At 33.0% G+C, this 21,837-nt stretch overlaps 1 protein-coding gene across 6 annotated transcripts in view; it reads left to right on the plus strand.

The window, feature by feature from the left end:
* LOC118195103 (fasciclin-2-like) overlaps nt 1–21,837 on the plus strand; it is a 292,303-nt gene that overhangs the window by 264,685 nt on the left and 5,781 nt on the right. For 2 of the 6 annotated variants that reach the window (XM_085814201.1, XM_085814202.1), the window contains 7 exons: nt 1,393–1,498; nt 4,202–4,375; nt 4,709–4,968; nt 9,405–9,594; nt 10,531–10,750; nt 11,042–11,128; nt 17,833–17,889. In XM_085814201.1, the coding sequence (XP_085670327.1) occupies nt 1,393–1,498; nt 4,202–4,375; nt 4,709–4,968; nt 9,405–9,594; nt 10,531–10,750; nt 11,042–11,128; nt 17,833–17,889 (1,094 nt within the window). Of the gene's footprint in view, nt 1–1,392; nt 1,499–4,201; nt 4,376–4,708; nt 4,969–9,404; nt 9,595–10,530; nt 10,751–11,041; nt 11,129–17,832; nt 17,890–20,821; nt 20,934–21,837 lie in introns of all 6 variants that reach the window. The other 4 variants (XM_085814204.1, XM_085814203.1, XM_085814206.1 and 1 more) reach the window with 4 other exon arrangements.

The following is a 21,837-nucleotide window of genomic DNA, read 5'->3' on the forward strand; positions in this document are numbered from 1 at the left end:
ATAACACGCTTCAGGCTGCACAGCCGGTGAGGCAACAGAATTTAGAGGTGGCAGAATTGCGAGGCAAAATGCTGACCCTGCATAATGCTGAATGGTCAGAAAATTCTTTAACTCCGTTAGCATTACATCGCTAACAGCGCCTATTCCAGATGCACATAAGCAAATGGTACATTGTTAAGACAATGTTACTTGAATTTGGCCAATAACAATCCAGATAAGCATGGCCTCCACCCACAATGATTTTAGGAAGACTTACATTCAGATATTACTAGAATTATTTTTGAAGTGTTATGGCTAAGAAGCTGCATAGACGTCATAACTCAAACATTTTGGATAGGTCGGCTTGTTGAGCATTACAATACCTGAAATACTTTCGATGAGCTGATTTGTAGTATATTCTGTCGACATACTTTAACATATGAACAGCAAACTTACTGCAATATGGCATCATCATCGTGGGTGGAGTTACTAGCAGCAAGTTTATCTGGTCTCTCAATGGTTAGTTTCAGGTGGGTGTCCTAGCAATGTATAGTTCCCTTATGTATCTTGTACATACTGTGACAGCTGTAAATCATTAGCGTCTGAGTAAAAACTCGGCCTATCTGCCCTTAAGTCATTAAGGATAGGATGTGATGTTTGTGAAAAATAAAATTGTATTCATTTATCCTGTTAAAGAAGGCGTTAGTTACGTCACCGATGTTCAGTTTTTTCCCGTACTAAATAAAAATTCATTTGAGTACTGGATAAGGACGACGACGTGACAGAATGTTGAAAGAGCTTTCAACCAAATATGAAAACGTTACCCGTAATGATATTGGACTGTAGAACAACCTTTGTGAGCCCTACCAGAAAAAAAAACAAAAAGTTATTAAAAAGAGCATTGTTTCTAAATTTAATTTCCGTTGTCAAGTAGATCTTGGCGATTCCCAGTCTCAGTCAGATAGAAAATACAAAATTATTATGTTGTATCAAGATCATTTCACTATTTTTTTTTTTTTTTTTTTTTTTTTTTTACATTTGAAGAACAGTTCTTTTAATGGCACTCTTTCATTAATTTTTCAAAATAACATTTGTATTTGTGAGCAAAGCATGTCTGATAAATAACAGCCTTATCGTAATCTTTTATTCATATTTATTATTATTTTTCATATTATTTTGCCTGAATAGCATTTGTTACTCTATGGAATGCGTAGGTATTATATACAATGCCTAGGGAAAGTATGTAATAATTTTCGTATTTCATACTTTGCCTAAAATTATATTACAATGCCATTATATTACAATGCCTAGGCATTCTATAGAATGCCGGCGTTTCATGCTTTGTCGATAACGCATACATCACAGGAATTTTTGTGGATTGCTTTTTATAATAACCTTTTGTGAATATTTCAGGTGTTGACAGAAAAAAGAGCACAGTATGAAGTCTTTGGTACATACACTTGTGAAGCTCGCAATATTCTCGGCGAAAGCTCTGTCGATATAATTTTGGAAGAAGCTAGTGAGTATACATCATATGAAATCAGACTTTTTTTTTTCAGTAGAAAAGCTTTTCTGAAGTGTTGCCTAAATCATAGACTCGGTTATATTTATTATCCAGTCCTGAGAGTTAATTTCCTTCCAATTACTTTATATAAGTTTGAAAAATGAACTTTTTTTTCATTCCAAAAGCAAAACACTTTCGCAAAACGGAAGGTTATAAATTTTCATGTTAAAATTTTGGTTTGGATTGACTAGGATTATTTTGAATGATCACTTTTTGGGTAAAGTAAGCAGTAAAATGTACACTGCGAAGGAAAAAAAAAGGGGGGAACAGTTCTATTTCTCTTGTTCTACTAGGCCAATTGACGAAATTCAAATTTCGTTTTTCGGGTCTCAAAAGCGCAACTTACGATATGTATTAGATTTATATATATCATTAGTCTAACATGGGTATTTTGAATAAAAATCGGACATTTACTGAAATAGCATATCGTTTTTACCCTCCATATTTCAGTTTTCGTCAAGAATAATTCACTTGGCAAACTCCTGAATTAAAGCATCCTGTTTTCCCTTCCTTTTTACCACCTTGTACGAAGTAAAAAAAAAAAGTACCGTAATGGCGAAAAATTTTCGGGTATCATATTTGAAGGAGAATATCCATTTTGACCGCTATCGAATGTAATTTAACGATGTTTTTGCGTGACATCAGCACGTAAGGCCAGAATAAAGGACTCTTTTTCCCCGAAAAAAATTATAAAACTGTTTTAAAATGAATACTGAAGATAATTTTTCGTGACGTCTGTACGTACGTACGTATCTCGCATAACTCAAAAACCCAGTAGCCTCAGAACGTTGAAATTTTGTATGTAGGACTGCTATAACATGTAAATGTGCACCTCTTATTTTGGTTGCAATCGGCCGCATCAAAGGTATATATATATATATATATCCACTCTGTTACTCGGCTCCGTGATCTCAGTTTCTTTATTCTTATGTGTTTGTAAACTGCATTTTTTTCTTGAAAAATGATTGAATTATGTTGTGCTTATCTTCCGGTTAAGGTTTTTATGCCTTTAGTAAATCTGCATGCAATATTTGGGGAATCATCAACAATTTAAAAGCAACAAATTAAAATCTGCATGCGATGTTTGTCAAGTGCGGGTAAGCCTAAGTATTTTTACCATAGCGGCCATGTTTGTTTACATTTGAAACTTAGCAGAATAGTGGATTTGTTGCCTTTCTAGAAAAAACAGCTTCACTACAACAAAGATAACGCCTTCATTTATTATTGCGAATTAAATCATGCTTAACCCATTCTGGAATTTATTCGAAGAAATAAGTGTTTAAGATTTACTTTGTAATTTTTAATGTGGATATTTTGAGGTTTTATGTATTTTTGCCTTGGTTCGAAATAAGAACTGAATTAATTGAATGAGAAATACTGAATCGTCTGTAAAAAAACTTTTTTTTTTGGTTGTTCTTTTATACATCGTTTTATGTTTATTATAGTATTTGTATAGAACATATGGCAACGATTCGATAATTCTTCGGATGATATAAACTTTGTGCGTTCTGAGTTATAAAATGAATGAATTGTAACGCACTTAAGTGAACTTAGCCCCAGAGCGTCGCCTTGGTAAAAAAAATATAGTGAGTTTTAAAAGAGCGCATTTATTTTAATTGTGGTTGCTCTATCGAGGAATTAGATTTAATTCTATCCAGACAGTTTGAAATGCAAGAAAAAATGCGTCCAATTTAATATTCCATACATATCAGATTTTTTCCATTGTACACGAGGGGAAAAAATTTCGCCATTCACACTTTCAAATAACTTTAAAAGTGCATAAACCACATATGGCATTGTTATCGCTTATAATGAATATGCCAAACTTCGAAACGCGTCGAAATGTAAATTTTGAATAAAGAATTTTAATAATATAATTAATTTTTTGCAGGTATCCTTAGAAACACATCTACTTTAAGTTGATGGTAAAATTATTATATGTTATGATAAAAAAAGCTTTCGAAAAAATTATAAAAATTATTTAAAATACATATTTTAAAAATAAATCGTAAAAAATTGGAGAATTTTATTTAAAATGAACCTAAATTTCGAAATGTGAAAGGAAGAATCAAATAAGCTTAATAAAAAATAGATATTAATAAATATGTATCAAATTCAGTTAAAATAACGGGGCTAAAATTTTGAGAGCTTATTTTTTAAAAACTATTCGTGCGATTCAAAACTTGGCAATTTAGCATAATTTGAGTCGTAGAATTTAAATATGGAAAAAATTAGCATGTCATTTCAGAAAAATTCCGATTTTGTGTCAAAATAGCTGTGTTAGATCGATGCTATATATAAATTTAATATATCCTAAATCGCGCTTTCGAAACATGAAAAACGCAAGTTGAATTTCGTCAATCAACCCAATAGAACGGGAGATAAAAAATCGCCCCCTTTTTTTTTCGCAGCGTACGTGAAAAGTAATTTAAAAATTGAAAGAGGAATTAAAATGTATTAGGAAAAATAGGAAGTTCGTGAACATATGTGAAAAAATTTTATATTCATTTAATCTCAGAAGAAGAATAATAACAGAATAATATCAAATAATAACAGAAGTTCAAGTCGCGATAATCAAATGACGCAGTTTTATGTTATTATTTCTCATTGCCTTAAGTAATTGTCCAACATTCCTAAATGAATTCATTTCTGTTTCAGCTACTCCTGGACAAGTTACACAAATTGTTTTTGATAAAGTTACCTCAACAACTATCACTTTCGTTTTTATGGGCCCAGGAAACGATGGAGGGTTGCCAATTACTACTTACATAATGCGGTATAAAAAAGTTGGAGATCCTGAAAACACAGCAATTACTGTTGAGTGGACTGCAGGTAAGTTTTCTTTACATTAATGTAATCAGAAAGTAACTATGATCATCTTATAAAAACCTTCTGTCGGCAATTAAACTGATCTCTGAAACTTCGCAGGGCATCATTTGCAACCAGTGCATAAAATCTGTAAATACTCTTTGGTAACCATACCAACCTTACCTGTTCTTTTCCCATTCAATAGGTGTTAATTCTCTCAATCATCTGTAAATGAACCGAGGTGCAAACACGTGATTCAATTGTCAGACTTACATCAACCAAAAATGCATATGTTACAAATATGTGGTAATTTAAGATTTGTGCCGCCTTTAATACAGCTATTATTTCCTTTTCTAGATACTCCGCACATTCTCGGTGACTTGAAACCAAGGACTAAGTATCAGTTTAGCGTCGCTGCTCGCAATGTGGTTGGTGAAGGTCCATGGAAGCAAACGGAGTACCTTATGCCAGAAGAAACTGTTCCCGAGCCTCCGGCAATTATCGCAGAAAAAGACACAATCCCCATTTCACAATATCCGGACCGATATGAAATACGATGGGAGGTGCCCATTGATAACGGAGAACCTATCCTGCAGTTTGGCATAAGATACTTCGAGGTAAGTTATCTGCCTTTCGTAATTAAGATACAATAACACGCCGAACAAATATTCGTTTAAAATTAAACCACAAAAATCAGCGGTATTATATTTTCAAATTTTCACAAGACTAGTTTTGATGATTTTACCGAACAATCATCCTCACCTGCCAAAGCGCAAATGAGCGAGATAAGATATAATGATTAGATAAGAAAGCCTGGACAGGAGACAAGCTACTTTCATAATCTGTGGATGAAACCAGAACTAAAACATAATTTCTTTAAAGGCCGAAGACAAAGATGGATTGTAATTAGGATCGTTAACTAGAACAGAAAGAGTTTTTTGAGTGTGAAATCCAATTCATCAATGGAATATGTTTTTTTAAATAATTTTGGCAGCAGAAAAATTGAAAGTGTGATTTTCGGACCAACAATGTTGGGCAACAGAAGACTTCTGCATTTCCTTTTTTCTAACATGTGCCTCATGTTCCTTAAAGCGAAATTTTAAGGCTGTGTTTGACCAATGTAAATTAAACCACACTGGCAAGGAATCCTGTAAGTATCCCAGGAATTCATATCCGGAATGAGGCCCAACAGCGGCCGAGCGGTAAAGACGCTGAACACTGGTAGTTCGGTCTGAGGTTCGAATCCCGCGAACGGGCTGGCTGCATGGGCGTTTTCGTGGTTTTCCCCATGTGTAACGTGTATACGAGCCAGTTTCCCTTAGAAAGTCCTCCACGAAAGGCATCCCTCTCTTTAGGCAGATAGCCCTCGTGTGCTTTGCCATAATTAAATACACCACCACCATATCCGGAATGAGGTTCTTGAGTATGGAATTCTGCATTTTATTGATGGGAGAATAAACGACCCGAAAGTTAAATTTCTGCAAAATACGTGCAACTTTACAGTTAAAGAAATTATGTAAATACAGTTAGTTCCTGAATTCTTGAAATTTCTTTCTCATTTACCCTGGTCCAGCCATTATTATCTAATCATTATATCTTATCTCGTTCATTTTCGCTTTTGCAGCTGAGGATGATGGTTCGGTAAAACCATCGAAACTAGTCCTGGGAAAATTTGAAAATATAACGCTGATTTTTGTTGTTTGACTTCTAAATTAAGCCTTTTATAATTAAAATTGAAATTGGAAAATTGCCCTTTGGTTTTTAAAAATAATCTTATATATTTTTGCTACTTAACACATTGGAACTGAACCTCATCTAGAAATGAGTATGAATTAGGAAAAGGACAGCATTTTTTTACTAACATGGTATAGCCTTTGTATCATTATTACCTTACAAAAATGCACTTAAGGTGAGAAACTACGAACATATTTTATTTATTTTATTTTTCCAATGGAGGGCACTTGCCTGCAACGGCTTGCCTGTATCGACTAAGGCCAGAAGTGAATGAAAGGCAGTGAAGAAATTTACACCATTTAAAGAATAGAATTATCTAATCGTTGCCACATGTTCTATTCAAATACTATAATAAAGCTAGAATGATGTATAAAAGAAATTAAGCAAACAAAGCAGAAAAGAAACAGTTTTTCACTTACCATTGAGTATTTCTCATTCAATTAATTCAGTTCTCACTTCGCGACAAGGCAAAAATACATAAAAACTCAAAATATCTACATTAAAAATTACGAAATAAATCTTAAACACTTATTTCCTTGAAAAATTCCAGAAAGGATTAAACATGATTTAATTCGCAATAATAAATGAAGGCGTTATCTTTGTTGTTGTGAATATAAGTTTCTCTATATTGGCAACAAATCCACTAGTCTGCTGTTTCAAATGTAAACAAGCAATGGTTGCCATCAAAAAAATTATTAGGCTTAGCGGCACTTAAACAACTTTAAAATTGTTGATAATTCTAAAAATATTGCATACAGATTTACTAAAGGCATAGAAACCTTAACCGAAAGATAAGAACAACATAATTCAATCATTTTTAAAGCAAAAAATGTACAATTTACAAACATACAAGAGTAAAGAAACTGAGATCACTCAGCCAGGTAACAGAGTGGATATATATATAAATATATTTATATAATTTTGGTGAGGCCAATTGCAACCAAAATAGGAGGTGCACATGTACATGTTATAGCAATCCTATATACAAAATTTCAACGTTCTGAGGCTACTCGTTTTTGAATTATGTGAGATAAATTTGCACGTACGTACGTACGCACAGACGCCGCGAAAATTTCTCTTCAGAATTCATTTTAAATCAGTTTTATAATTTTTTTTTTGGGGGGAAAGAGTCCTTTATTCTGTCCTTACGTACAGATGTCATGTAAAAACATAGTTAAATTCCATTCGATAGCGGTCAAAATAGATATTTTCGTTGAAATATGATACCCGAAATTTTTCGCGATTACAATACTTTCTACTTTGTGCAAGGAAGTGAAAAAACTTTTAATTTATAACAAAGACGTATATTGAAGAATATTTGAAAATATTTGAATTTTTTCAATAAATTCTTATCAAAATATTTTATTTCGTTTAAATATTTGTAATAAGTGAAAATTCAAATACTATTAATATTATAACTATTATTATCTTAAATGTAATTATAAATATTCATATTGTTTATATGTATATGTGTGTGTGTACATATGCATATCCTGCCAGAATAAAACAGATTTCCAAAAGCCATTTTATTTCAGCGGCTTGCTAAATCTTGTCGTCTAATTCCTTCGCTAAGGCATTTTGGTTGGACAGGCCTGCTATAAAAAACGGGTAAAACAAATTTCCGCAAGTTAATTTAAATTAAATTGTTTACCATCAGTCAACCGCAATTGGTTTGAACAAACTTGTGAAAGGTTTAGTTGCCAGTGAGCATGTGCAGTAAGGAACACCCTTTAACACGGATCAATGTGCAGTCTGCCATTATGCAACCGGCGAAAAAAACGCATCATATTGAAAGAAAATACCTGAAAGAAATGTGCTTATTCCATTTTCCCCGTTATTCAAGATAGAGCAGTGTTAAAAAAAATTATGTATTTTGCTAAATTCTTTTTACCAACCATGATATTCATGAACAAAATCGGGTGATACTCTGTCACTCTTTCAAAAGTGTCCGTGGTGAAGAGAGAGTTACCGCCTCTACATTCGAGAACAAAAAAATCTGCAACATCGGCCACACGTGTTCGATGCACACTTATCTTCACAAAACCTCACAGAAAGAAAGCTAAAGATCTGAAATCCGCTGTATGCTAGTCTTCCCAGTGAAAGAAACTTTTTGAATTATCTTTTCTAGTTATGTAAACCACAATATAATAAAAACATTGATTTTGGATATAGTATATGTCACTCTTTTTCATCACTGCTTTCAATAACCCTTGTATTTACCGTGTACTTCTAAAGACTAAAGGTTGGTATTTGTTCATTAGCCGAGTGGACATTTAGCAGTTTTTAAGAGCAAGAAATATGATTGTGATTATGAAGATACTTGAGGTTTTCCCACGTGTAACGTAAATACGAGCCGGTTTTTCTTAGAAAGTCCTCCATGAAAACGTCCTTTCCTTTAAGCTGACAGCCCTCGTGTTATTTGCCATATTCAAATAAACTTCGTCAGAGAACTTGAGAAACTATTCCAAATCAACAATTAAGTATGCGAGAAAGAACGCTTTCGTCTGTTTTATCCATTTAACATTATCTTTTTTATATTTAATGATTTCCTTTTATGGTAACGACCATTTATGTTTGTTTATGATTTGGAGTATTGTAATGCCCGTAGTATTGTCATAAGCTTTTAAAACAATTATCTGCCATGAGAACTGAATTAACTATCGAACAAAATAAGCGCGTGCTTAGAGCATGAAGAAAAAGGAGTCCCACGAAAATGTCCTGGTGCCTATTTTACCATGGAATGTAGAGCAAGAAATTTAAACAAGCAAGATCGAGACTGAAGGCTTGGTAGAAATATATGAGGGGCATCAAAATCTTTTACGCACTTAGTACTTTAAAAGTTCTAGTCTGCTTCTGTCTGTGATCCAGGAAAGAATTAATCTACTTAATAGATTAATTAATTACTTAGATTAATTACTGTGGAGAATATTGTTTTAGTTTACGAACATTTAGGTTAACACCCTCCAGGAAGAATTAAATTCGTGAACTGAGGTTTCATTCTACCCATTTTGAAAATAAGTTACTTTTGAAATCTTTGACTGGGCCAAAATAGCTTCTTATATACCCGGCTTTCCCTCAATACCATGAATAGTTGTAGGAGCTTGCAAAATCGGCTGGGTATACTTATGTGTTGGAAATTAGACTATTCGTCAACAGTAAATTTTTGAGAATTTTATTTGTTGTAATTATTGAAATCAGATGAAATGCTATAAATTAATACAATGATATTTTAAATTAGAAATAAAAAATGCGCTTGGTAAACCGCAGGGTCTTTTTTTCTCTCAACATTGACTTATTTCTCTTGTGTTTCTTATTTCAGGTCGAAAGAACAATTAAAGGCTTTGTTAAAAAAGGCGATGCTGTGGAAAAGATAGTTCGCAACTGGGATAAAAGTCCATCTATAGAACTCGCAGGACTCTCAGCAGACACACACTACAAAGTTGAAATTAGGGCAACTAATAAGATTGGAAACAGTCTTCCTGAGACAATCGTTTTCCGAACCGGAGAAGGTACGTTTTTTATGACTGAAATTTGTTTCTCATTAAACAATTTCCTGTTTGCATTTCGGAAGTGCACGATTTAGTTATGAATATCTGCTAAGAAGTGATTCATTTTTCATTTCATCTCGTAACCGAGTCATTTCTAATTCTTATAACAGTTATTCAGCATGGATGCAGATGTTAAACCTGCAGCGATGTCGTAGACGAGGTTTGATTAATCCGCTTAGTTGTGAGGTCTGAAGGTCTCATGGCGCCATCTATATTTGGTAATTAATGTCAATTGCCGTTGGTGTTTATACACTGCGGAATTATTAATAGCAATATTTGCCGACAGATGGCGCTTGTGAAGATCTATATTCGTTTAACTGATGTGATAGGTGACTATGTTACAATAGTCTGTGCTGTCCTATGTCCATAGACTGTATGCTGCCTGCACTGTCCTATTTCCTCAATAAACGGGATGTTTTACTTTGACCAGCACATGCTCCATATCTCCCACCAATTTAGAATGTCTGCTTTGTAGGTGCAGAGAGACTTTCATGACAAAACCTGCCAGCTTGGTATGTCAGATGTGTTCTGTCATAAAACTGTAGGTGCATGAACTGCAATTCCCGTAACCACCATCTAAAAATCTGTTTGACTCCATAATAGCTGTATCTTGCCACAGGCATTGACTTCTACATGTTCTGTATTTCGGTGTTCTAACGTTTCATGCAAACTGAAAGGAATGTTACAACAACATGTTACAGTACAACCCACTGTATTCTTACACATAATATACACTTTTTTTTTTCTCAAAGCCCTCATTCAAAGAAGAAAAGGCTTTTATTAAACAGATGAAAAGGGGCAGTTTATAAGAGCATAACCTAAGAAAGTGAAAACGATTCTAATTGTATTATGGTTGTGGAATTGCTCATTAGTACCTTTTTCTTTTTTATCATCTAGGCGAAACTAACGATGGTCAAACGAGCGTGATGGACAAAGAAGGCATCTCATTACCAGTGATCATTGCCATTGTTCTAGTGGCCCTCTTCATCATCTTGGTTATACTGGATGTCACGTGCTTCTTCCGATTCCACTGTGGTCTTCTGTATCTGTTGCGTTACCGCACATGTGGACGATCACCAGAAAAAGAGCAAGGGAAATTAGAAGATGGCAGAGCTTGGTGAGACTTCATTTAGGCCTTTTATGATATTCTTTAAAAACTATTCGACTCATTGTAAAAAACTATTGAAGTGGACAAATGGAAAATGCACTTTGAGTGTTTGATTTATTTGTAATGCCAAAAAAAAATCTAAATTTTATATAATTCTAGATTTGCATTTTACTACAATAACTATTAATTCTTGTTCAACTTTAGTTTGTATGTTTAGCAATGGTTACTTTTAAATACTTTTGTTCTTTCAAATAATAAAGTGATATATCATTTTATCAGAATTGTTTTAATTCTTGACAGTGTTAAGGAAGTTGCCAGCGCAAACAACGGCAAGATAAAACAGGAATTAAAATCTCCGTCTTCTCCAGATCAGCTGCCACCACCAGAGTAAGAAATATACCATATAGCGTGCATGATTACCTAGCACGATTAGAGGGACCTGCATGTCGGGATGCTGATTTTCATAGCATGTTGATTCAGCTTAAGTAGAATAGCTATTATCACAGCACTACTAACCTCCATTAACAGAATAAACTTTACTTTTCATTTATAACACTTAACTCCCTTTACCAAGCTAATAACACTAATTACTTTGGAGATTTTCTAACTTTGAAAATGCTATCAGTGTTTGAAATTTCAAAATGATTACAAATGTATTTTATCTGTTACTAACATTAATTTCTGTGAGGAAGGTAATGTTTGAAATTTTCTCAGTGACAAAATTAAGTGGATACACTGTGGTACCTCGATATCCACCGGTTTCGAAATACGTCCAATTTGGTATACATCCTGTTCTCTATGCAAAACGTTTTATTTGATTTCGACATTCGTTTGGAATGAGTCACAACTGCACGCCCTATGCTTGTTTACCTCTTTCAAAACAACGCTACGACTGCCCATGAGTGCACCGTTTAATTTGAAAAATGAGTTTTAGGAAAGTTAACGATAAGAATCAAGCAATGAATAATGTTCTTAGGATAACCATGAAAGTGAAAAAAGAGATTGTTCAGAATTATGAAGAATGTATGCCTACCTGGGACTTGGTTATTGCATATTATAATACGATGGTGTCTATGCGTGGAAAACAAAGACTCTCTTAAAATGGGCAACGTCGTGAAGGGACTGAAATCAATTACCAAATAAAGATCAGAGACATTACGTTGAAACATTGCCTTTGATTTTCACAGCAGAAAAATTTTATGTACAGTATCATATTTAGTGTTTCATTTATGTACAGTGCGAAAAAAAAAGGAAAAACATATCTCCCGTTGTACGGGGGGCGATATACGAAATTCAACTTGCGTTTTTCATGTCTCAAAAGCGCGACTTGGGATATGTATTATATTTATATATAGCATCATTCTAATATAGATATTTTGACTCAAAATCGGACTTTTTCTGAAATGATATGCCAATTTTTTTTCCGTATTTTGATTGTACGACTCAAATTATGCTGAACTGCCAAGTTTTGTAAACATCGCACGAGTACTTTTTTAAAAATTATCCCTCAAAACTTTAGCTCCTCCATGTTAATTAAATTTGATATATATTTAGTAATCTTTTTTTTTTTTTAATTAAACTTACTTGATTCCTTTTTCCAGAATTCGAAATTTAGGCTTAATCCAAATGTAATTATTATTTATTTTAAAAATTTATATTTTTTAATATTTTTTATAAATTTTTCGAAAACTTTTTGTATTATAATTAATAAAATTTTTAACATCTTAAACTAGATGTATTTGAAGCCTACCTGTAAAAATATTCATTCAAGGTTTCCTAAGATATACGTGAATTTACATTTTGGCGGGTTTTGAAATTTGGCGTATTTAATATAAGCGATAATAACGAAAATGTGGTTTACGCAATTTTTAAATTATTTCGAAGAATGAACGATGGACCTTTCTTCCTCTTGTACATCAATTAAAAAAAAAAAGTTAAAGTAGGTTACCATTAATTAAGAATTCCGCCAAGTGAATTATTCTTGGCGCAAACTGAAAAAAATTCGCCAAGATAAATTTTTAAAATTCTCACCAAAAATTACAAACTTTAATATTTATAGATTGAGTCGTAGAATTAAAATATGAGAAAAAATTATAAGTTATTTAAGAAAAGTCCGCTTTTGTGTCATAATACATATGTTAGAATAATTCTCTGTATAAATCTAATATATATATATATATATATATATATATATATATATCCTAAGTCGCGCTTTTGAGACATGAAAAACGCAGTCTAAATTTCGTCAATCGGCCCAGTAGAACGGGAGATACAGAACTGTCCCATTCTCCCTCCCCCCGGAGTGTACAGTATGTATTTTATCCACCGAATTTGTATTTATAATAATAGTAATAGCATAAGAACATTCATTGTTATAAAATACCTTATTAGTGTAATTATTTTCCCTTTATTTCTAATTGGAAAATTCCAAGGATCTGGATTGGATTAATGCCTTATGTCAAGGTACCACTGATTATGTAAAGAAGTTAAGGGAAATAGAAGTATATACATAGTTGATGTATATTTACATTACGAGTGAATTCTTTCTCACATGACACACACAATACTATTATTAAATTCTATATCCTGAATAACTCGCTATGTCAAGGGAGTATTTAAACACTTAAAAAGTGTATATTCATAATGCAGCTAGCTCATAAATATAAAATTTTCTGTAAATTCTTTATACATCAAAATTCATAAATTGAGCATGAAGTAAAAAATGCACAGATTCTTTGAACTTCAGTAAAGGGTACTTACTATCTTTCTTTCAAAATTTGTGTATATCCAAACGATAAAAATTCGGAGATTTCTGACTAATAAAAAGCATTTTTACTTCACAATCATGCAGTGCATAATCATAACGCAGCTCATAACATTTTGAACGCATTCATGAAGTAACAAAATTCATGAAGTAATAGTTAAAACATTAGCCAACAGGAAATTGTATTTTAAACTAAAAAAAGGCTTGCACAGCTGCATCGTGCTACGGTACTGATATCCTTGCAAGAGAAAGCACAATGCGGATTATTGCCTAAAAGAATTTTATTCAGAAGTATTGTGAGGATAATCGAAGAGATCATTGGAATAATAGAATATGGTAGTAATACAATAAAAAATATGGCATAAATGCTAAAATGGCTAAAGGACAATTACCAGACTAGCGAATATTATATGCAGGAAACATGAAACAATGTTGTGCAAAAAATTGGAACAGTATTAGAAAATGCATCTTGTTTATCTCATCCTACCTACCGATAACCCAAAAAGAAACATTTTGCGAACAGTTAATAAACTTGTTTGGCAAAGGAACGTGAGAGCTACTTCTAGAAAGTTTTTTTATGATACAGAATTTTATGTGTGTGAAGTTATGAACTAGGGATATTTTTGGATGTTATGGACATGAATTAAAAAAATGGAGAAATTCTTCCAGTAACAGGCGAAAAGTCTATGGTTTTTCACACAGAATACAGCACAGCCACATTCTGTAGACTATGTCAACAACGCGTTCCCAGAAAAACTATTAAGTAGGAATGTTTCCATTGCTTGGGTGTTACTTGGACCTGATTGCTCTGATGGATTTTATGATTTGAAACAGTATGAAAGACTCAACTTGTGTATCACCAAAAATGTAGAGGCTATCTTTTCTCAACTAAGTCAACCAGCATGGTGACGTCGATGTAGACTCCAAAGCAAGGTTTCTACCACTTTTGTGAGTAAAGTCTCTGAGTAAATAGGCAAGATACATCACTATCTCGAGCATCGAAAAGAGAAAGATTTGGTCTCGAAATAGCATAACCTTGTCTGTTTACTGACCTTGAAAATTCAGTTTTTTGTATACCTGGGCTTTAAAAAAAAGCAATTGTATGAATAACTCCTGTGGATATGCTTCTTCAAGTTCAGTTAGAAGTAGAATTTCAGGACAATATATGATGGACATGTAAAAGTACAATAGCAAGTATTTGAACATGTGGCATTATATTCTAGTAGCGTATGCTGCATGTATTTATTTCAAAATATCATAAATTTAATTGAAATTAAGTTATTTTTGAGAAATCCTCTGATTATTCTCTTTAGACAAATAGCCTTGAATGCATTGAATTAATAATTACTAACGATACCAATCCAATGAATAAGATTTTTCAATTCTCGCAATTTTGTCTCAACTCCTAGCAGAAAAGACTGACTATGAGTTTTATTGGCGTATAATGTAAATATAACTAACACAACTTTTCAAAATTTCTTCCCGAAAGCATGTTTTCCACTTTATCTGCTTCCTAAGTAACTGAAGTCACCAAACTGTTTCAATCAGTTGCTTCGAAACACACTTATTATGTAATTTATGACATAGAAAATGGGTACATAGTCTCTGAAGATATTATGTATAACTCAATAACGTAACGATAAGATATTACGTATAACTCATACTTTGATATATACCTCAAAAATGTGTGTAATAAAGTGTAGTTCCTTTTTTCGTTCTTAGACTATGAAAATCATTCTTAAATTCTGAAACAAACTTCTGTGTCTCCTCAGTATAAAAAGGCTTTATTGTACTTGATTATGAAATTTGTAATTTTTAACATTCTGCTTGGGGCGAAAATGCAGTTGAAGCTAAACTTTTTTACTGTATGGCAAATAATAGTTTTAAACATTAATTTAATAGAGTTGGCTGTTTTATTGGTAAATTACATTTCCCTGATTATTTGTATTTGCATTTTTATAATAGCATTTCATCCATTTAATTTTTCTTTGCATTTATTATTTGAAACATATTTTGAGCTTGTTCTGCATTAAACTACCGGACACGGCAGATATTCTCACATTTCAGAAAGTTCCCAAACAAGTGATTTTACCTTATCTCTGTTATTTACGTTTCAACTCTTTGTAGCCTTATCTACTGCCGATGCGTTTGATCTGTCTAAATCCGGGTTTTTTTTTTGGTTCTTCGGATGCCGCTGTTATGATAGGAACTGCCGTCAAGACTGGTTCATGTGAGGTTGTTCTAGGGCTTTACAAGATAACTGAGCCAGACACGTTGCACTGTGCATCAGCCGATATATAATCTTCTTGGACTGTAGGTTTCTTTTAATAGAAATGATATTGTGACAGTTACGAGTAGATTTTCCTCTTATGTTCTTGCTGTAATTGTGCTTTTCGGAAATTAAATTACTCGTACTCGCATAATTTTCTATTCTCGATTTTCGAAGGATAAAATTAGTTCAAAAAAAGGAAATGGAAATACCCAAGAAAATATGGTACAGTAGAACCTCGAGATATGAGTTTAATATGTGCCAGCATTGAGCTCATATAGCTAATTTCTCGTGTCTAGAAACAAACTTCCCCATTGAAAGCGATGCAAATCCAGTTAATCCGTTCCGCAACCCCAAAAATCTCATTGCCATCTCATCTTCAGTCGACGTACCTGGTGGTTTTCGGAAAAGGTCCAAGTACAGATTATTAGCCTTACCGCAAATGATGGCTTCCGACACCGAATCGCCTTTTAACTGCTTCTCGTTATAATCCACACCAACAACAGCTTCTCAGCATCTTCTAGGAGTTTTGGACGGTGCTTGGATGTAACGGTAATTCCTTTGGCTACATTAAGCTTCTTAATTTCTTCTTCAGAATAGTGGCGCCCAGTTCCGTCACACCACGCTTATGTTGATCTATGATTTCTTTCTTAATTTCAACGGCCAAAGCTTCCGTATTTTTCTTTGCAACACTATCTGAGGCAACAATCTTCTTGGGAGGCATCGTGAAATAATTCGTTTCACATTAAAAGTAAAAAAAACAATTAACTCACAAACGCAAACACGTAGATCAAAGACACTGAGTGATCTGACAAGGGGATCCCCCGATTCGAGCCGGATCGGGAAACCCACCACGCATACCAACAGAGTGGCTCGTTACTCGAGTCAATGCTCGCATTAAGAGACGGAGTTTTTGCTCATGCTTTCTTCATATCTCGAATTTCTTGTACATAGAAGTGGTTCGTATCTCGAGGTTCGACTGTATTACATAATATGAACTCAATAACTCATGTTCCCTGTTTTGTCTGTGCTTGCTGTGCTTCTAAATGTTTGCTATATTTAACGCATGCATGCTTATATTATTCCTTTGGATATGTTGTCTAAATTTATTGTATTGCTAATTTTAAATATGACGTAAGGGACAGAAAGACTTAAAAAAAGAAGAAAAAAACTTCCGAATTAAAAATGATTACATTTTAGGTAGTCACATAGTATATATCAAACTTAAAAATGTTAATATACTTCAATTTTTCCAAAAGTTTAATTCTCTCGCACTGTAATGTTAAAATAATAAAAGGTATATAGGATGCTAATAATAATAATTCGTTTATGAGCACATTTTTACATTTTGTAGGGTCTTCAGTAAAATTGTGATGTGAGTAAATTGTAATAGAGCAAAATCTGATATTAATTTCAAATTACTTAAATTTTAACTTAAATGTTACAACGTATGCATTTGCTTTAACAATTGCTAGTTTGTGTTCTTAAATTTTCAAAAACTTTCATTTATATACTAGTTATAAATTCATTTCTATTCTAAATCAAAGCACACAAAAAGCAAGTAAAAAGCTTTCTTGGTTCAAATATTCATTCAAATTTTGATATAAAGTGGAAAAATTAAATCCATAAATTTAATAAAAACAAGCTCATCAAAAAGACGTTTAGAATTTGAATACATCAATATATTTATTATGCCTGTTAAAATATAAAACTTTGCGAAATAGCGTTCTTTCTGTAATACAAAAGCAACATGCTCATTGATATATTCGCTCTTATCACGCTACCTGCTTACTTATTAAACTTAAACTTTCAAGTATTTAACTATACATTAACATACTAATGATAATAAAAGAAAAATATAAATGCAAGAAGTTTACATAATATGTTTCATTTTCAAATAAAAATATATTTCGCGCTTTCTTCTGTGTGTTGTTCTGTGTTCTTTCAGATTTCACTTTCTTTGTATGGCTTATATTTCTATTTTTCATATATTTTTGTCACCCGCATTTCACATCTCTTTGTGCACCTATATATATGTTTCATTCTGCCTTCTTGTAGCAAACTATCCAATTATGAAGAAAAGCCACAAACTGAGGTGGATAATCCTGCTTTTGAGTAAGAATTATTTTAAAACTTCTTTAGATGATTGTTTAGCCTTAATAGTATTGCCAAACAAGTAGATTGTTTAGTTTAAAGATATGGTTAGACCTTTCAGTTCCTAATTTTCTTTATTTTCTGTAGAGTTACCTTTTTGATAAGTCTCAAAACGTACTGAGAATGAGAATGTTGCATTTGCATAAAACAGTACACGTGAAACATTATCCTAATTTTACCTCGACCGACAATGTTTCGATAGCACCAAACTAACGATCTAGCTAGCAGAAGCAGAATGAGCTTTTGTTAAGTTTTATAACTTCAGTTAAACTGGTTTGATAAAACAGTAGCAGTTGTGCAAACACTCGAGCTTGAAGTTTTTCTTTATTTGATATTCTGAGCACATTATTTTATAGACCTCAGTCAGTCAATGATTTCTTTTCTGAGATTTCATATAATGAGTCTTTGGCTAATATAAAAGAGCTTATTCAGCAAATATTACCAATTAAGGTTTTTTTTAAAGTGCACATGGACCTCAACTTTCCATTCAGTTTCAAAGCTGTATAATCTTTAAAAGTCATTAATGCTTCTTTCAAAGATGTAAAATAAAAGATGGTTCAGTTATTAAGTTTCACAATAACTTCACATTTAACAGAATCAATCGCGCCATCAGATTTTAACTGCATACAAAGCCAAGGGATACTATTCCGATCTAATACTACTTCTCCATGCATTTATTTGTGCACTTCTGTTCTCGTTCATTAATTCAAAAAACGTGGAACGTCACACGGCAATGATTTGTTAAATTCTCAGCCATTTTGGTTCACATGATTATACTTCACATGATACAAAAATTTTTACTAGCCTGCAAAATGCCCATATATGACGTCATAAGATCTCACCTATAGAAAAATGACCACCTACAGAAGTAACAATTAATCTAGACAGTCTATCGTTGGCAACTGGTCTTTGTCTGCATGAAAATGGACGGCTGTCCACTATTTTGTGCATGATGACTGTTTCTTCCATTTTTTCGGTTTTGGTATCAAAAAGACTGCAAAAGATTTCATTTAGTAGTGTCAATAAACTGGTACATTACAAGTGTCCACCATAAAGAATGGCTTGTTATTGTTCAGTGTAGAGAATGTCGCATAAAAGTTATTGAATTCTTCAGTGGAACATGCAAGATGTGGTTTAGCATGTCCACCCTTTTTGGCATTTAACATTTTGAAGGTGAGGGGGCCCTTAAGGTTTGGGATAATTTTACAATACTCTAATCATATACCTAGAGGAAAGTTATTGTTCTTTCTCAGTTTTACTGCGTTTGCTCATTATCTTTACAAACGAAGTCCAAAGAATTATCAGGGTTAGGTGGTGGTCCCACCAAGTTGACCTCAAAACCCACCTGAATGAATTTGTTTTCAACTCTGTCTAGAGTAGGATCTCTGCTAACGGAATCTCACCGTTTCCAATTTAGAGATTTTTCAGAATAACGGAATTTACATTACTAATAAAATCCTTGGGACCTAATTTTCAAACTGTTGGCCAGTATTAAATAAATAATATTAGAAACTGTGTAGGTTATATAAATTGGAATATATACACATAATTTTTATATTTAAAAAATAAAATTAAACAATTTAAAATTTTCCTATCTACCATTATTTGAAAGTTATAAATTTCATAATGGGATGACATTAATATCTGTCTGCTTATGAGATTGCCAGGGTCAATTGACTACAGTTTACACCAACAGCATTATAGTTTTCTAGGGAAGAACAAATGTAAACATGTCGTTTTTCAAAGTGTATTGTTTCTGAAAGTCGCATCGATGCATTAAGATCGAATACTAGATTGGATAAGGATTGTTAAGTTGGGCGGCAAAACCCTAACACAAATGTTTTCCACATCTAAGTCTTCAGATTGTTAGTCCGTATTTTTTTTTAATTATTATTATTTCATAGATCTAAATTTCGGGTTTAAATTTAGATTTCAAAAGTGCCGTTATTTTGATATTGACAGTTAATGAGGTACTGGTTACGAGGAACTTTACCATGCATGAATCCAAATCTGAAAACATTCAATTAGTGTAACATGTCGTGGAATTCGAAATACATGAAACCTGAACTGAATGTAATATTTCCTCAGTTACTTGAATATTTTACGCTTTGAATTCCAGTTTCAAAACATTCTGGATTACTTGTGACAGCATTCAACATTCTGAGATAAACTTTATGGTATGTCTGCATTGAAATGGTACAATAACATTATGCTCATAATGCCAATTCTGTTGAGGATTTTAATACCAACTTTCCTGCAATATTTTCACGTATTAAAATTTTATAAAGCTATTTTCATTACATTGTTTGGGCTACTCTGCGATATGCATAATGAGTGAGACACTCGAAGTTACCCAAAAAGTTTTTGTTACACCTTTGAGATTTCAAAATAATTGACCTTGTTTCTTTCTCTTGCAATGTGGGCTCGTAATGGTTCTCTCTGGCTGAAAGTTAAAATGATATGCACATTGTTACTTAATAAAGTATTTATGACTAAAAAATTGTAATTATTAAATGAATGCATATAGACAATTGTAATCTGTATGTTATTACAGAATTTCATCATTATTGAAAGGGGTTTTATTAACGAAGAGGTGGTCATGTGTGGGTATAAGAGTTACAAAATTGTGTTCTTGTACCTGTGCTCAAGGTTCATAGCGCATGGTGTTCTTTGTTTGAGCTAATAATACAGATGTTACTAAAGTCGTGTATTTTTCTTCGTAGACGAAAAACACCATGATTTTTTTTGTCAGATATTTACGGAAATATTTAAGTTAGCTTCAACTGCATGTTTCGCCAAGAGTTATTTAGATTATCTTGGAAAGTTATGAACCAGGCTTTGCTTTTATTTCGTATCGACATAGACCTTCATTCTTTACATGTTCCAATTTTAGTAAAGGAAAACTGCGTAATGATGACAAGTCTCAGCGCACACAGAATCCTTTCGAGGAGGCACCCATGCTACCAATGAGAAGATGAATGCTGAAAATATCTCGGCCTTTTTGGGTACTAATCAATTTCATGATTCAAATGTAGTGTCTTTCCGTTCGTACGTCCAGTGATGTTGAAAACGCAAAGATGTCAGCTTTCTTTCAAAGTTTTGTCTTGTAATTTCCCGTTTTGTGTCTTGTGGCAAACTCTGTGAAACTCTCTTAACACTTTGCACCTTTTGTTTTGCATGTTTTAATCTTTTGCAGTGACTTTTTTGTATTAATGTGTTATTCATTTTTATATTCAATTATCCTTTTATAATTAATGCCAATGTTTGTACTTTATGTTCATTAAGTTAACAGAATTTTAAACCTTATATAACGTTGCATAAGTATACGTAAAAGTCTAGTTTACAGTGCAATCTTAAAATTGTGAAACGTAATTTAAAATACAGGATGAGCACAAAAACAGTCCCGGGTTTCGAAAGGGGATAACTTTAAATTCACTGCAAGTACTTGTCATACGTAAGTGCTTTTTATACGATTTGTCGTATGTAAGTACTTAGTGAGTATGAAATAAAAATTTTATGAATCAGAGCTTTTTTTTTTTTAATTTGGGAGCAGCAATCGTAGGAAAGTACGCAGGCAGCCAATGGCCTAGGAACGGTTCTGTTACCACCGTTGTACTGGTAACATTCTAGGAAAGCAGAGATGGCCTACCATAGTGCTGATCACATGTGATTCTCTCATAAATGTGCCCGCACTCTTATAAAGATCTGTTTCTTACTTGAGAAAAGCAACTTTTATAAGCATGCTGGCATTTTTATGCCGGATGTTCTTAGGAAGGGCGATTTTCATTTGAATTATTAGTTAGTTATTAACACGATACCGACCGCTAGCGGTTCAACAGCATACGCACGTCCGACCGGCCGCTCCTCTGCAGATTCTCCCTGTCCTAAAATACTGTCAGAACAATCTGA

This window comes from Stegodyphus dumicola, chromosome 3, assembly GCF_044657685.1.
Source record: "Stegodyphus dumicola isolate Sdum_Otavi_A_Nest chromosome 3, ASM4465768v1".
Classification (NCBI taxonomy): Eukaryota; Metazoa; Arthropoda; class Arachnida; order Araneae; family Eresidae; genus Stegodyphus; species Stegodyphus dumicola.